The 18,128-nt window shown below is 38.0% G+C and overlaps 1 protein-coding gene across 6 annotated transcripts in view; it reads left to right on the top strand.

The window, feature by feature from the left end:
- Positions 1-18,128, top strand: part of ESRP1 (epithelial splicing regulatory protein 1) — a 58,666-nt gene that overhangs the window by 36,634 nt on the left and 3,904 nt on the right. For 3 of the 6 annotated variants that reach the window (NM_001193002.1, XM_005215674.5, XM_010812233.4), the window contains 2 exons: positions 7,900-8,050; positions 11,174-11,283. The exons of 2 other annotated variants lie outside the window; for them this stretch is intronic. In NM_001193002.1, coding sequence (NP_001179931.1) covers positions 7,900-8,050; positions 11,174-11,248 — 226 coding nt within the window. In that variant the 3' untranslated portion in view covers positions 11,249-11,283. The remainder of the gene's footprint in view (positions 1-7,899; positions 8,051-11,173; positions 11,284-18,128) is intronic. One more of the 6 variants, XM_005215672.5, reaches the window with a different exon arrangement.

Raw genomic sequence — 18,128 nt, 5'->3', positions numbered from 1 at the left:
GTGGTTGACATTTTTAATGAGGGATGCTTTATTTGCATGCCCACAAGAAAGGGTGGGGTTGGATGAGGGATCCTTTTATTTTGGGGGATAACCCATTATGTGAAATCAGCTCCTTTCTAGCCAAGCATTAAATACTAATAGTGAAACATTCTACAGTGCTTGGTTTGTCATGTCATTTTTGTATTCTCTCCTGAAATTCTTTGTACTTGAACCGAAAGAATACCAACCCTCTGAGAGATGCCTGCATTTGCTGTTTTGAAAAACTTGGCTTTCTTGTTCCAGTCTCCTTTGTTTTACTGAGATAAATGTAGGTTCACACGCCATGTAACAAACAGTACAGAGGCCTTCCATATACACCTGAACTTGTTTAGTCACTAAGTTGTGTCCGACTCTTCGTGACCCCATGGACTGTAGCCCACCAGGCTCCTCTGTCCATGGATTTCTCAGGAAAGAACACTGGAATGAATTGCCATTTCCTTCTCCAGGGGATCTTCCTGACCCAGGGACTGAGCCATGTCTCCTGCTTGGCAGGAAGATTCTTCTCCACTGAGCCACTGGGGAAGCCAGATTTACTTGCTGAAAGCTTTCTGATAGGACCAAGAAAAAGAAAGAATTCTTGTTTTAAAAATGTCTTTTTATTTTATAACAAATACTTAGTGTCACAAATGCAAGCTGGAACTCAGCGTGCAATAAAATGACACTGGAATGTTGGAAAATGTGATATTCACGCAATATCAGGCAATGCAATAATAAAGAAGCACCAGATAATTTGCTGGTGGAAACAGCTTTGTTTTTCTTTCCCAATTTGAATGTCATTTCTAAATGACATAAGCAAGAACTGTTGTGGGCCATAGAGTATACTGTCAGTGCCTGAGAATTCAGTGTAGTTTCATGGAAGAAATAGTTGTTTACTAAAGACCTTATATAATGAGTAACTCAGGGAATTTAAAATATACTTAAAATTCTTAACTTCAAGGAAAAAACTTTACTCAAAACACTTAATTGATTTCAATATATAAAGTTTTTTTCCCCGATTCTTTTTCTTAAAAATGTTATTTTCAAGCATAGCTTTTAAAAAACCTATGACAGAAATTTTCAAACAAGTAATTTGGGAATATATCTATTACTCAATATTTTGCCAATCTGGTGTCATCATATTGAGGACATTTTAAAGCACAGAAACCCAGACATCATTTCTTTCACGTGTCGCTGTTTATGTGCCCCGTGTATCTCTAAGCGCCTTATTCTTAAGTGTTAATGCTGTTGTTGCACTCATGCTCAGCTGTGTTCGACTCTTCTCAACCCTGTGGACTACAGCCCGTCAGGCTCCTCTGTCCATGAGATTCTCCAGGCAAGAATCCTGGAGTAGGTTGCATTTCCTACTCCAGGGATCTTCCTGACTCAGGGATTGAACCCATATCTCGTGTCTCCTGCGTTGGCAGGCGGATTCTTCATTACTGTGCCACCTGAGAAGCCCTTAAGTATAGATAACTTTAGTTAAAGCAGATGAACTTAACTAGAATACATATGCCTATCTTGATAAACAAAATAAGCCTCTTTTGCCTCCCCTGCCCTATGTAAGCATTTCCTTGGTATATATTTATTGCACTGAAGTAGGGTTAAAGGAAAAACTGACATTTGTCTATGAATTTATTTAATAGAGTATTGACTTTTTATTTCATTGAAGTTCAAAATAAACCATAATAACCACAAAACTAGAATGGAATTGCTTCTCTAGACAGGGTGTGATTTGGGGGGAAAGAAGGTGGTGGAGTCCTCCTGCTTGCCTTTTATTGTGCCTTTCAATGTTGTCCTCAGTTCCTATTCAAAAATAAGACAAAAGTGCATTAAAAAAACAAAAACCCAAAAGTAGTTTCCAAAATAATAGCTTTTGTAAATGTGCCTCTCTGGAAATTGTTGTAACATAGCATGGATCACAGTGTGTTTTGCTTGCTTCTTCAGCGACAGCTTTTCCTCAGAATACTACTTTTTAAACTGTCGTTCTCAAAATATGTAAGATCAGTTATCATTCTATGCTTTAAATCAAGCAAAAAGATTACTTTTAAAATAATTTCTGGTGTTGGATGTAGTTTTCAAATGTAAAATGAAGCTTTGTGGGGACAATTCTTGTTTTGAGTAAGAAGTCTGTAACTTTACTATGTGTTTGGAACATATTATGATAAATGTAGTAGGGGGTTTAAATTTTTGTAATCTTTAACGTAATTGGAGTAAATTTAAGTTTAGCTACCAAACAATTTGACAGTACCTAAAGTTGCTTACTATTTTGGTGAAATAGATTCTCAAAAGATTTCTTTATTCCTTCCAAAGTGTTTTTATATTTGTTGGTTACTTAAACTTTCTCCAGGAGGTAGATGCACTTGGAAAGAGACTTGTAGCCTTTAAGAAGAGCTAACAGAAATGGAGGATCCGTGTGTACTGCCCAGTCCATCTACATGAGTTTTTTTTTTTTTTTTAACATGAGTATTAAGCTCAAAAGAATGTTGCAAAGTCAGCCTTCTTGAGACTGTTCACTTCAGATGAACAAGTTAGTTCAGAAATTTCCAAATGAAAATTGATTCCAGCCTTTATACTTGCTAGGATTAAAACGTTGTTTCTCCAGTCACTTTCCAAATATAGGGTCTTTATGTCACTAAGCGCATTCATAACTGTTAAACAAGACTCAGTGTGGTAATTTTGCAAGGAAGTAGAAACCAGATTTCTTTTTGTAAGACTCCTCAGGATGTTTTCTGTGTTACTGTGTTGATGTATTGTGACTCATTCAGAGGAGAGTATATTCTCTTCTCTAATTTTCTTTTCCCTTAACCTCTTTCTCTAATAAGGTAGGTAATGCTTTTGATCTCTGTCCTCTAGAGAAATATGACGAGTCATCACATTGTTTTGTCATGCTATAACTGCTTCTACTTTGGAATGCTATCCGTGTTGCCAATGTTTAGTAATTTGTAATTGTTAAATGAAAGAGTATTGTATTATGAGAACTGTTTTCAAAAGAGTATATAGTTTTCTTGGTTGTTAGACACCTTGGCCTTCACTGTTTTCATATATCTTTCCCTGTGCTGAAAAAGAATTTGCAGTGATGTATTAGGATACAGAGTATTTGAAAAAAAAATTGTGATATAAATTAAGACTTGATTAAAAATATAAGATAGGAAATGTTTGATAGTCTGGCAATTAAATTAATCTTAGGCGATTAATATTGGCATAACAATCATGGGCTTTGGGCAGGAGGAAACTTGAATTGCACACTCATAATTTCAAAGGAAAGAAAGTCATAAATTTCTCAGGGAAATCCAGTTTTTCTCCGATTGAGTTTGAGAGTTATTACTCAAATCCATAGAATGTGGAGTGCTCCCATGGAGGAGATCTTCCACTTTATAACTCACGTGTTTGACTCCAGCCACAAGTATACATATATCCCCTCCCTCTGAGCCTCACTCCAGAAGGTTCTTAACATGATCTCAGGGTCACCTGCTGACTGAGTCTCAGCAGCAGTGTCTGCATAACTGTGATGCTCTAGTAGTCTTTTGAAAATAAACCTTCGAGGAGAACCCCCCACCATGCTGTTTTCTTTTTCTCTTCATTTCTTCTCACCTCCCCTCAGGTCTTTGCTGGTTCAGGCAGCCCCAGCAGGGTTTCTTAGCAGTTCAAGGTCAGTCTCCTTGTTAGCTTATACAGTCTCTGCATGCCCTGTAGGAACTCGGTGTTCAGTGTTAGGTTGACTCATTCATTTGGACCCTAACCCTTGGGTTCTTTTGTGATTCTATCAGTTTTTTAATCCTTGCAGCTTTTGAGTACCGGTTACGTTATTGGTACTATGTCCATCTGAGACTTTTTTTTTTTGCAGAGTGTTGGGATCTTAAGTTTCCCAACCAAGGGATTGATCCCATACCCCCCTGCAATGGAAACACAGTCTTAACCACTGAACCACTAGGGAAGTGCTTCTAACAATTTAATTTCAGAGTAACCGCTAGAAGAACCATGGTGTCCATTAGTAACAACTCAAGTTCACTTCCCTTCTACCCACTTTACTTGCCCCTTCTACATCCCTAAATAACTACCAATCTATTTTCTGTTCCTATGAATTTGCCTGTTCAGATGTTTCATATAAACAGAATAACGCCATTTGTGGTCTTTCATGACTAGTTTCTTTGATTTAGCCTGTTTTTGAGGTTCATTCACGTTGTAATATGGATCAACAGTTTTCATTCCTTTTTATGGTTAAACAGTATTCCATTGTAGGAGTATACAACATTGAGTTTATCATCAGCTGTCAGACACTTGGAGTTGTTTATTCTATTAATAATGCTGTATACATCTGCATTCAGGTTTTTGTGTGGACCTAGATTTTCAGCTTTCTTTAGTTAGGTATGTACATAGGAGTAGAATTGCTGGGTCATATGGTAACTTTATGTTTAAGTTTTCAGAAACAGCCAAACTGTTTTCCAAAGGGGCTTCACCATCTTAACATTCCCATTAACAATGTTTTGGCATTTTTCCTTTCTTTACATCCTTTTCAGCTCTTTTAACTATTTTCATGGGTGTGGATTTGCTGTCTCATTATGGTTTTAATTTACATTTATTTAACTATTGATTTTGAGCAACTTTATACGTGCTTACTAGCCATTCACATGTTTTCTTTGGAGAAAAGTTTATTGAAGTCCTTTGTACATTTTTTAATTGAGCAATTTTTCTTACTGTTTTTTAGTTGTAAAGTTTCTGTATATATTCTAAGTAGGACATCTTATATGACTTACAAATATTTTCTTCCAGTCTGTGGGTTATCTTTTCATTTTCTTCATGATGTCCTTTAAAGCACAAAAGTTTTTAAGTTTTGGTGGGTTTTGTTTCTGGCCATGCCACATAGTAAAAGCATGGATTCCTCACAATTGGATCACCAGAAGAAAAAAGTCAAAGTAGAAAGTGTTAGTTGCTCAGTCATGTCTGACTGTTTGTGACCCCTTGGTATGTCCATGGAATTCTCCAGGCCAGAGTACTGGAGTAGGTAGCCTTTCCCTTCTCCAGGGGATCTTCCCAGCCGATGGATCGAACCGAGGTCTCCTGCATTGCAGGCAGATTCTTTATCATCTGAACTACCAGGGACTAATTCCCCAAAAGTTTTAAATTTTGATGCAGTTCAACTTATTTCTTCTTTTCTCACTTGTACTTTTGTCATATAGAATGCAAGGTCATGAAAATGTATTACTACATATTCTTATAAGAGTTTTGTTGTGTTAGCTCTTGTACTTAGGTGTATTATCCATCTTGAATTAGTTTTTTATACAGAGTAAGGTAGAAGTCTAAATTCATCCTTTTGCATGTGAACATTTCACTGTTCAGCACCATTTACTGAAGAGAGTTATTTTCTCATCAAATTGTCTTAGAACTCTTGTCAAAAATCAGTTGACCAGGGACTTCGGTTGAGTCCTATGGTTGACTCCATGCTTTCATTGCTGAGGGCCTTGGGTTCCATCCTTGGTCTGGGAACTGGGATCCCATGGGCAAACAAACAAGTAAATAAATTGACCATAAATGTAAGAGTTTATTTCTGGCCTCTCAAATGCTATTCCATTGATCTTTGCCTACCATTATGGAGGTACCACACCAAAGTTTAGTAAAGTTTTTAGGAAATTCAAAATACTTTGCTCTTTTTCAAGAAAGTTTGGCTGTTCTTGGTCATTTGTAATTCCATGTATGTTTTAGCTTCAGTTTTGTTGATGTCTGGGGGAAAAAAAAGAATATGATAGCTATTACATCAAATCTATACAATTTAGAGTATTGCCATTTCAACAAAATTAAATTGTCTGTTTATGAACATGGACTGTCTTTCCATTTATTTTGATGACTTCTATTTTTTAACAATGTTTCATAGTTTTTAGTGTGTAAGTCTTGCTGTTCCTTTGTCACTTTTTTTGTAATATTTTGTTCTTTTAATGCTGTTGTGAATGATTGCTTTCCTTATTTCATTTTTAGGTTGTTCATTGTAGTGTATGTATATATGTGAAAGTCGATCAGTCGTGTCCAACTCTTTGCAACCCCATAGACTGTATATATAGTCCACGGAATTTTCCAGGCCAGAATACTGGAGTGGGTAGCCTTTCCCTTCTCTAGGGCAAACCAGGGATTGAACCCAAGTCTCCCATATTGCAGGTGGATTCTTTACCAGCTGAGCCACAAGGGAAGCCCTATTGTAGTATACAGAAATGTAATTGATTTATTTTGTGCATTGATCTTATATTTCTAACCTTGCTGCTTTGAATGAATGCTGCCTGTATGGGGGGAAGCATTGAGCTAGGAGGTAAGAAGTCTGGGTAGTTCTTTGGTTTTGTGAAGAGCTAACTGGTTGTGTGACCTTCGGGAAATCATTTAACTCTTAGTTTCCGTTTCTACCTCTGTGAAAACAAGAAGGTGTGGCTGAATGATGGCTAAAGTCCCTCTCAGCCCTAAAGATCAGCATTCCCTCTCTGCTCTCACAGTTATACATGGATTGACTTTTGGTCTCTAAACAGACTCTTCTTGGAGAGAGTTGTAAAAATCTCTCCAAGTAACTCAAATATGCAGATGAGTTGAGAATTACTGTTTTAGAGACTTAGATTATGGGCAGCTTGATGTCAAGTAATATTTTCAGGCTTCCATATTTTAGATATGATGAAATGGAAGAATGGGGATGGAAATAGCAAGAGTGAGAATAATAACAGAACAACAAATTACTGCGTTTTATGGTTTGTGGAGTATTTCGATACGTTAAGTCATTGATGCTGAAGGACAATTCTGTGAAACTAGGAAATGTTTTCATTCCCATTTAAGAAACGATAAAATTAAGTGACTTGCTCAGGCTTACTGTGCTAGTAAAATGGAGGCTAGGATTGGATTCACCATCTGGTATCATTCCTGTTAACCCATCAGTTAGGATTATGTAGGCTAGATAATCTCAATTTTTAGTCCCTTTCATTATGTCTTTAGTCTTTGAAGTGGATAATTACCTACTTAGAATGATTTGTGTTAATAATCTAAAGCTGTGTATCTTTAGTGCTCTTTTAAGCTAATGACTTATAAAAAAATCCCTATGCATATATGAGTATCGGGCAACTAATTGTGAAAAACAGATTGGTATGGGACATGGTGAAACTAATTTCATAATATGGTAATCATTTGAGTTACTACATAAAGAATGATTAGTTATTCACGTGGCTTGTGTTTCTTGGCGGTAATTGTTGCAGATACACTAAAAGGACCCACCATCAGTTTCCCCTCATGTTAATGGTGGTTAATGTAATTTGTTATGCATCCCTTCCAGTTTACCAATACACACTTTTTTTTTTTTCAGTTCAGTTGGGAGAAATAACTCATGGGTGCTATAGCACTTTGCTCTCACGTTGTTCTGTACTTAACTGTGTTGTGCATCTGCTGTATACAGGGATAGAACAGTGTGTGCTTTGGAGCAATCATTTTGTATACCTTTTGGTCTCTGGCTATGGTTTCTGTTATTCCTCTGCGTTCATGACTTTCCTTGCCTTAGTATTCCTGGTAACTAGCCAGTTAATCATCAATGAGCTGGGCTTTGGAAGTGGTGCTTTGTGGTTGAGTGGCTGCAGAAGTTTCCTTCTCTCCTTCCTTCTCTAAGAATCTCGGACAGAACCGGATCTTTGGGGACACCTTGCATTTAACTCTGCATTAACCCTTCTGTCTTTCTTTCCAACTTTGGGCTTTTGTAGAAACGGGGGACAGAATAGTTGTGGTGTACTTACCTGCCTTGGGAGAGAGAACTGAGAATTCTAAGAAGGGTCACCTTGAGAAAGTGTTTCTTTAAGTAACTATTGTGTTTAGAGTAAATATTAGACATTGTCTGTTTCTATTGGTTCATTGTGCTTTCTCTCCCTTTAGCCCCCCAGGTTCGCCCAATAGTCTTGGCTACTTCCCTACAGCTGCTAATCTTAGCGGTGTCCCTCCACAGCCTGGCACGGTGGTCAGAATGCAGGGCCTGGCCTACAATACTGGAGTTAAGGAAATTCTTAACTTCTTCCAAGGTTACCAGGTCAGTACCTTGAAGAAGAAAAATACTCAGTGCCCTTATTACTTAAGCTGATGTGCCTAAAGAATGCAGCCAGGATATTCTCTGAAACTCATGTGTACAAACGCTTTTAAATAGATTTGCTTTATGAAGAACCAGAGTTGGGGCATTCGTTATCTGAGTGCTTACTTCAAACTCATCTAGGGCTCTTCCATGCTATTTTAATTACTTCCACTTAATTTTAGGTGCTTTTCTTTTTCTCTCTTTCAGTTGGGCACTTTGAGAAAGCTGTTTATGCACACAGTGGTGTGGGTCTTTCCATCTAGAATAAGATTGGCTAAGAAGGAATTTTCTTCAAAGTCAAATTGTTGACTAACGAAAAAATAGAGTTTGAGTATTTAAAAAGTAGTCTGAGTCCTTTCTGCCTGGTATGGAAGAAACAAGGGTGACTCAATGAATCTTTAGATGGTAACTCTTTTGAAAAGAGCTGTAGGAAGTGTTTCTTTTATGATAACTAATGAAACTGATTTTTACTCTGTCCCATTTTTCTAACGCTACCTGTGTCCATCAGTTGTTCTTTGATTTTTGGTAAGAGCTTGTTAAAAGCAAGCAAAGTCTTCTCATTCTCATCTCACCTGAGAGGATACTTTTCCTTCCTTAAATCACATGGTTAGACCCAAACTCCTTCTTCCCTACAATGTCTAAAAATCAGTATCTTGCAGTCTTTACTTGCACTAAAAGCAAAAATGGTCTTTCCTCTTGGAGCTGAGCCTTGCTTGAGTCATTAGTTGAGAAGCACTTGTAGGCCTAATCATCAAGTCGTGAAGCGTTAAGCGTACAACACGGTAAGGGTGTTGCCCGCAGGCGCAGTTACACTCACACTCCTAGAATAGGTTTACAAGGTTGGTATCCATGAACCATGGAGTCGCAAAGAGTTGGACATGACTTGGCGACTGAACAACAACAACAAATCCATAAATTGTGGAGGATTGTGGAGCTCAGCTAAAGCAATGTCAGTGGGGATGCCCCAAACCTACCAAGTTACCATCATGGGATATTTTTTGACAATTGAAGAAAATCTATGTCTGATAGTGAAAGACTGAATGAAATTGGACAAAAGTTATGTTTTGTTACTGCTTGGCTTAGCACATTCTTTGCAGACATAAGCTATTTTTCAGAGATCAGCAGATACTTTGCTTCTTCCCTACCTGTTGGAATCCTTTGGAATGGTAAATAGTTGCTTCCCAAACTTCATATCTGATTCACTAGATTACGAAGAGAGAATTTTACCAATGGCTATTGAAAAGATAAAATCACATGGAGAATACATTTGAGTTTTGTGTTTTCTCCCATGATTTTCCAGTTGTTTTGACTAATTTTTATTACATTCAAACTGAATAGCATTAAGTGGTCATACATATAAACTGTATGAGAGTAAACGAAACTGCTCTTCTTACGGGTATTCATTAAACCACAAACACATAATAGTAGTTATTTCTAGATTTATGGCTAAAAGATTTACAGGCTTCAAAATTAAGATAAACTACTACAGATTGAAGTTATTTTATCTTCTAGTAGCCTCTAGGGAATTATTCAGTGTTGGAGCAGACCTAGTATAATCAGAAGCAAAAAGATTCTGCAAAGCTATTTTGTCTCAAGACATTTGCCTTCATTTCTGAAGTGCTTGGAATTTATGAACTGGATAGATAAATTAGGATTACATAGGAACCTCAGTTATCTAATTCAGCATATCAAATTATTCTTGAATAGTTTTAAGGTAGTTAAAATGCATACATTCAAAATCTTTTGTATATAATCTAATTTCATGTCACTCTTACATAAAAGTTTATATCTTCTGCTGTCTTTAAGAGTCCTTGCCTTCTTATTCTTTTTGCCTTTTCTCAGTTATTTTAGTAATGGCCACTCACCATGAAGCTCTAGGTTCTTTTAGATATGTCTTTGTCACAAAATAAAAATATCAATGGATGACTTTTTTAAAAAAATTGTTCTGAAGTGTAATCTTTATGTCTGTCTTTATATATGGGGCCTTTATTGCTGTTGCTTATTTATTGGGAGGTTTTCATTTGATTTCTGGTTACTTAAAATTTATCCTACATAATTACATAATTTATTTATGTAGGTAATAATATCAAATCCTTGGTAATAATTGTTTGAATGAATGAAATCTCTTTATGGTTTCTGATTCTGTCTTTTAAAACATACATATATATATATAATAATGGCATATGTCATTTTTATAAATGTTACTTTTAATTTTTAGATATATGGTTCCCCTTTCCTCAGCAAAATTCTTTCTATAAAACTACTCCCACTTAATTTTTCCTTATTTGATTTGGGGTTGAAGGGGCTGGAAAGGGCTGATTTACAAAAAGAGAAGAATTGTGATACTAAAGCAAGATGCAGGATATAGGTTCTGCTATCAAATCTGCATTTTTGTAAATTAACCTGAGTGAGGCCCATTTTGATAAGTGAAATTAATAGAATGAGAATTTATGAAGGCAAACTACTATAAAAATATTTAGTGATGAGGATATCATTCTGTTCGTGGAAATAAATCTTTGTCTTTACTTTAGTTGATGGACCTCTTATTCTGAAATGGGCTCTTAGGTATCCTTATATTAGTCCTTTAACTTTTTCATTTGCCCTTTGCATTAACCTTTGCTGTCAGTGGCTTTGCATTTTCAATAGTGCTAATTTTTTTTTCTCCTCTAAGTACTGACTTTAATCATTATCTCTTTGGGCCACTTACTGCTTTTAACTTGCTGCACTGCTGAGAGAACTAGATTGATATTACAAATATAGCTAATGCTTGTGGTGTCATGGAAACTGTATTGTTAACAAGATCTGAATTGTTTGGTAATGTTGTGGTACTCTGTTCTTTTTCTGTCTGCATGTTCATCTAACTTCCCGCTTAGAAGAGATTTATATGGTATTTAGACATGTTAAGTAAGAAACGATTTGAGATTCACAGTTACGTAGATGTCTTGTATCAGCGTTAACTTGTTTCCTATGGTTTTAATGTCCTGTATATAATTCAGTTGGTAAAACTATTCAGTTGAAATACTAACCGTCTGTAGTGATAGTTTGTCCATCTTTTGATCCTGTTTGTTTTAACTTGCATTTTAGTATGCAACCGAGGATGGACTTGTACACACAAGTGACCAGGCCAGGACTCTATCCAAAGAATGGGTTTGTATTTAAGGGCCCCAGCAGTTAGATCATCCTCAGAAAAGAAGGTAAGGCTCCATGCTGTGGAAGTTAAATTATAAAGGGCCTAACAAAGAGAGATCAAGAATCTTGATGTTTTTTAAGTCAGGTGGGACTTCTCTTCCCTTTATGTGATATAAGAAATGACAGAAATCTTGGAAGGAATGGAGACTGAAGTTAAGATTGTCGTCTAAGTGTAGTATCTAAGCAATATATATGGAAACGGTTGTATGTTGTTTTGGCATAGGGAAAACTTTTCCATTTGGAAATTATTTTAAAGTATACAGTTAAATGATATTTAGTGTATTTGCAATATTGCGCGACCACTATTTCTGTCTAGTTCCAAAACATTTTTATCAACTCTGAAAGAAAATCCCATACCCATTAAGCAATAGCTCCCAGTTTTCCCTCCCAATAGACCTGGCAACCAATCTACTTCATTTCACATGTTTTTGAGGTTTATCCATGTTATAGTATGTATCAGTACTTCATTCCTATTTTTGTGATTGATTAATATTCCATTGTATCAAGTCAGAATTAATATTCTGGCTCGATGGACATGAGTTTCAGCAAGCTCCCAGAGTTGGTGATGGACAGGGAAGCCTGGCGTGCTGCAGTCCATGAGGTCACAAAAAGTCAGACACTACTGAGTGAACTGAATATTCCATTGTATGGCTATATGAGATTTTTTTTTTCCCCCATATATCTATTGATGGGTTTATGGGCTAATTCCACCTTCTGGGTATTGTAAATAGTGCTGATATGAATAATTATGTACAAATATTTGAATATTTTAAATTATTTTGGGTATATATTTAGGAATAGAAACACTGAGTCATATGATAACTCTATTAAGTTGGTTATACTTTTTTTCCTAGTTTCTCTTTTCTAAAGTTGTGGTAAAATAATATATAACATAATACGATTTTAATCATTTTTTAAGTGTACAGTTCATGGCATTAAGTACATCCACATTGTTTGCAACATCTAGCTCCTGAACTTTTTACCTTCTCATGCTGAACTCTAAATAACATTAAACATAATCTCCTATTCCTCTTTCCCTAGCTCCCTGGAAACCATTATTCTCTTTTATGTTTCTGTGCACTTGACTATTGTAGTTACCTTATAAATGGAATAACACAGTATTTGTTCTTTCATGGCTGACTTATTTCACTTAGCCTAATGTTTTTTAAAGTTCATCTGGGTATACTTTTAAGTATGCCTCATTCCAAAATGATTGCAAGGTTTTTGTTGCATGTCTTCCTCCTCTTCTAAAACTAAACCTAGAGGAAAAGGATTCTGATAGCTTTTTGAATAATTTTTTCTCCCTACTAATTCAGTTCAGTTCAGTCGCTCAGTCGTGTCTGACTCTTTGCAACCCCATGAATCGCAGCACGCCAGGCCTCCCCGTTCATCACCAACTCCTGGAGTTCACTCAAACTCATGTGCATCGAGTCAGTGATGTCATTCAGCCATCTCATCCTCTGTCATCCCCTTCTCCTCCTGCCCCCAATCCCTCCCAGCATCAGAGTCTTTTCTAATGAGTCAACTCTTCGCATGAGGTGGCCAAAGTATTGGAGTTTCAGCTTCAGCATCAGTTCTTCCAATGAACACCCAGGACTGATCTCCTTTAGGATGGACTGGTTGGATCTCCTTGCAGTCCAAGGGACTCTCAAGAGTCTTCTCCAACACCACAGTTCAAAAGCATCAATTCTTCAGTGCTCAGCTTTCTTCACAGTCCAACTCTAACACCCATACATGACCACTGGAAAAACCATAGCCTTGACTAGACGGACCTTTGTTGGCAAAGTAATGTCTCTGCTTTTGAATATGCTATCTAGGTTGATCATAACTTTCCTTCCAAGGAGTAAGCATCTTTTAACTTCATGGCTGCAGTCACCATCTGCAGTGATTTTGGAGCCAAAAAAAATAAAGTCTGACACTGTTTCCACTGTTTTCCCCATCTATTTGCCATGAAGTGATGGGACCAGATGCCATGATCTTCATTTTCTAAATGCTGAGATTTAAGCCAACTTTTTCATTCTCCTCTTTCACTTTCATCAAGAAGCTTTTTAGTTCCTCTTCACTTTCTGCCATAAGGGTGGTGTCATCTGCATATCTGAGGTTATTGATATTTCTCCCAGCAATCTTGATTCCAGCTTGTGCTTCTTCCAGCCCAGCATTTCTCATGATGTACTCTGCATATAAGTTAAATTAACCTTCCCTTAAAAAATATTAACATTGTGTGTGAATCTCCTTAAAAGAGCTAGTTATAAGGAAGGACATGGTCAGGAATTAGTGCGGCTTCTTTCTTTTTTTTTTTGTTTTTTTTAATTGGGTTACTGAAATTGGTTTGTTGGCATGTCATTTTCAAATTTTTTGGTAACCATTTTCATGGCCAAGGACTATGTGGGCTTCAATCACATGGATTCTAAATTAGAAAAAAATGTTGTCATTGCAGTGTTGTGTTTGAGAAAATGACAGTTGGGGGTCTTAGTCTATCACTCTGAAGTTGTAGAAGCCCCAGTTCTGGCTTGGAAGTGTTGATTCTCTGCCATTTTCAGTGAGGTTTCAAGATGCTGTCAAAGGGCCCACATCCATGGTAATGTGAATGAATTTTCTGGTCCACAGCCCAGCGCACTGATTTCTCTGCCATTTTCAGTGAGGTTTCAAGATGCTGTCAAAGGGCCCACATCCATGGTAATGTGAATGAATTTTCTGGTCCACAGCCCAGCGCACTGCGTTTTCTAGCACACGGCGATGAGAGCACTTCAGGTGTTCTTTGTTCATCTCCCTGATGCTGCCTGTGAACTTGACCAGCATACTGTGCACAAAGTACGTGTTTTGAATAAGGAATGCCTAGAATTGGGGAATTCTCTGGTCGTCTAATGGTTAGGGCTTGACACTTGCACTGCCAGAACCCAAATTCGATCCCTGATCAGGGAGCTAGATCCCAGAAGCCTCACGACCAGAAAAAAACTGACTAGAAGTGCGAAGTTTTGAAATATCCTAAATTGACTATGACCATTACTCAGTACCTCTAATTCTATCCTGCTGCTGCTAAGTCACTTCAGTTGTGTCCGACTCTGTGCGACCCCATAGACGGCAGCCCACCAGGCTCCCTTGTCCCCGGGATTCTCCAGGCAAGAACACTGGAGTGGGTTGCCATTTCCTTCTCCAAATTCTATCCTAACGTTTGTATATTTGGGGTCATGGTAGGATAACAAATCAGGTCCTTTGTTAAAGTCCAGGCTTTTGCATTTAACATCAGATTAATCTGCCTTTATATTGAGGATTTTTAAAAACTCACATGGAGTACTGTATGAAATACTTGGCATAAGTTATCTCATTTAATTATATCAACAACCTTGGGAAGTAAGGATCATAAAAGTATTTGTGCTCCTTGTAAAGAATTTGAAACATATAGACAGTTACAAGGAAATCAGTAATCATCCCACCGTCTAGAAATAGCTACAGTGAATGATTCTTTTCAAATTCTTTTTTTATATGCCCTCTAGGAATTTTGAACCTGTTTCTTTCCCCTTAACCTTTTACTGTGACTGTATATTTGTATATTTTTCTCCTCATCCACATGCATATTAAATTCATTATCAGTAGTCATCTTTGACACCAATAGAGTGGCTTGTGCTCTGAGAGCACTTTTATATCTGCAGTCTCCTTGGAGTTTCAGCACAGCCCTGTGAGGGCTCAGGACATGTACCTTGGCCCCATGTGTCAGAGGAGATGAAATCCAGAGGGATTAGACGATTTTCACAAGTCGTACAACTAGTGACCAAGCTGATCAAAGACCCACAGCTTCAGCTTCACTCTTGGTGCTTTGGGCAAATGAGAGCACAGCAGTAAGTGTTCGCGTTGAACTGAACAGTGATGCAGAATGTCTGCATCCTAATTCCTGGAACCCGTGTCTTTTGCCTTACCTCCCAAAAGATGTAATTAAGGATCTCGAGAGGAGGAGTTTATTTTGGATTACCTGGGTGGACCCTAAGCGCGATTATAAGAAAGAGACAGACAGAGATCAGGTAGACACATGAGAGAGGAGGTGGAGGTATAACTACGAGAGATTACAATCAGGTGGATGCAAGGCACGGAACACCTGTAGCCAGCAGAACTTGGAAGAGGCCAAAAGTAGATTTTTTCCTGCACCCTACCCTCTGGGGGGTGTGCGGCCTGGCTGACACCTTCATTTCTGACCTCTGGCCTCCAGAATTGTTAAGAATAAATTTCCCCTTGTTTTAAGTAACCAGTTTGTAGTAATTTGTTACAGTAGCCACAGGAAACTAGTATGTTGCTGTAAAAATGCACTGAAAGAACAATGTCACTGCTGGTTATAGAATCAGATAAAGGTAACCAAAGCCCATGGTGAGGCCTGGTAAAGAAGTCACACTGTCTGTCTTTTCCTGTAGCCTTGTCATCTCAAAGGAGCCTATATTTGCAGACTGCCCCCCAAAAGATAATGCCTGCTTTTTTGGTCCTAGGAAACCCCTAAGGACAGCTCACAGGCTATTAAAGATGCCCAAGGGGCACTTCAGAGAAGGAGGTTGTGATGACTGGCTGGAAAAATGCCTCCTCACATGGCCAGAGTTCTTGTCGCCCCAACTTTCACTGTGAGCTTCAAGTCTCACACTCTTAGGATCTCAAAGGGCAGGGTCAGCTCATAAATTTAAATTTGTCAACAAGTGCTCCCTAACTATATTTACAACTACATTTTGCATACATAAGGAGATGATAATTCTTTAGAGGGGACAGTTCCCTTCTTTGTAAAAATTGGGGAAAAAAATAACTTCTACATATGTAACATTTTTGGGTGTTAAGAATCAGGTGGATTAATGAGTATAAAGTTACACAAACTAAGGTTCTTTCTGTATACAAGTACCTATTTTGTTGCTATGATCACAATAATCATTACAGGGGCAGACTACTATCTACATTGCAGACTTTTTCAGGTTTTACTAGTGTTTTCGTTAATGTCCTTTTTCTACTCCAGGATCCAGTCTAAGATTTCACATTTAGTTGGTTGTCTCTTTGGTGTCCTCTGGCCTGTGTTAGTGTCCCAGTCTTAGGTTGTTTTCTTGGCCTTGACAGTTCTGCTTTATACTGCTCTTGAAGTCTTGTGGGCTGTCCTTTAGTTGGATTTAATTTTTTCTTGTGGTTAGACTGGGGTAGTAGGTGTTAAGACAGAGTACATGGAAGTGAAGATCCCTCCCATGAAGTTTCATGGCGACCTCCCTGCTGGTATCAATTTTGATCTCTTGGCAAATGGCTTCATCCATTCAGGCTGTCTTAACACAATTCTGTGGACTTGGCTGGCTTATAAATGACAAACGTTTAGTCTCTCACAGGGTTCTGAAAGCTGGAAAGTCCAAGATTAAGTGCTTCTAGTTTCCTTGTGTGTGTGTGTGTGTGTGTGAAAAGTTTTGTCTGTATACAAGGTATTTTTGGAAGCTCTTGTAATACATTAAGCCTGGTATTGTCACAGCACCTAAGTTCTATGGAAAACAAAACAAAACAAATCTCAGTGTAGCTCTCATTTGAATAGGTGTGTTTTTTCTCTTTTTTTGGCTACACTGGGTCTTTGTTGCTGTACTTGGGCTTTCTCTGGTTGCAGTGATTAGAGGCTACTTTCCAGACTTCACGTTTCGGTGGCTTCCCTTGTGCTGAGCACAGGCTCCGTGCGCTCGGGCCTCAGCAGTTGCAATGGCAATCCCAGCAGTAGGGGCTGGCGGGCGGTAGCTGTGGCACATGGGCTTAGTCGCCCTGCAGCGTGTGGGATCTTCTGCAGCAGGGATCGAACCTGCGTCTCCTGCTTTACTTGGTGAATTCTTAACCATGGGGCCTCCAGGAAGTCCTGAAGGGTATTTTTTTATTTTTGGTCTCTTAAATATATAGTTTGGATTACTTTGTGGATTGAAAAAAAAGTTGTTTTTTTCTTTTGGATCAATATAGTGGCTGATATTTTAGTTTCTGGCCCAAAAATTCAAGATATCTTTTGAATAAAAAGAGCAGCTTTGAAAATTGGACAAAACTTCTCTCTTCCTCCTCCAACTAGGATTATAAAAATGGGCCAGAATGACAAATATTGATTCTTTTGACTCAACTGACAAACAGCCTTTCTTTGATTAAAGAATTTGAGTTACGGGTTTTATTTTATCTTAAAGGAAGAAGAAACTGTTCTTCTGTCCTAATAAAAGATCCCAACTATGAATTACACTTTTCAGAAGAGAGATGTCAAAATTACTGGGAGGAAATGAAATATTACAACTACACACAGTCCCCTACATACGAACAAGTTCTGTTCCGAGAGTACTTTTTTTTAAGTCCAGTTTGTTAGTAAGTCCAACAAAGTTAGCCTAGATACCCAACTAACACAATTAGCTATATAGTACGGTACTATAATAGACTTATAATGCTTTTCACACAAATAATACATAAAAAACAAACATGAGAAATAAAACATTTTCTGTCTTACCATACAGTGCCTTGAAAAGTACAGCAGTACAGTAGGGCAGCTGGCACACGGGCTGGCGTGGAGTGAGCAGACAAGGGCAGCTACTGACCAGAGGAGGGACGGGAGGTGGGGCAGCCGAAGGACTGGCAGCAATAGGAGACGTAGGGCAAGCTGCAGCTTCCCTCGTACACCTGACGCTGATGGCACAGGATCTGGTTCTTTGCTGGATTAGCTTCTGTCTACCCTGTTGAAAAAAAACGATCCAGCGACGTCTGGCTACTAGCTGTTTTTTCTCGTCATAGATGACACAGTAGCGCTGGATTGCATTCTGAATGGCTGCTGCAAACTCCTGCTGTGCCTCAAAGACTAACGGTGCCTCCTCAAATAAACAAAATCCCCTCACCACCT

This window comes from Bos taurus, chromosome 14 (genome assembly GCF_002263795.3).
Source record: "Bos taurus isolate L1 Dominette 01449 registration number 42190680 breed Hereford chromosome 14, ARS-UCD2.0, whole genome shotgun sequence".
NCBI classification, from domain to species: Eukaryota; Metazoa; Chordata; class Mammalia; order Artiodactyla; family Bovidae; genus Bos; species Bos taurus.
This window is presented reverse-complemented; position numbering and strand designations above follow the sequence as displayed.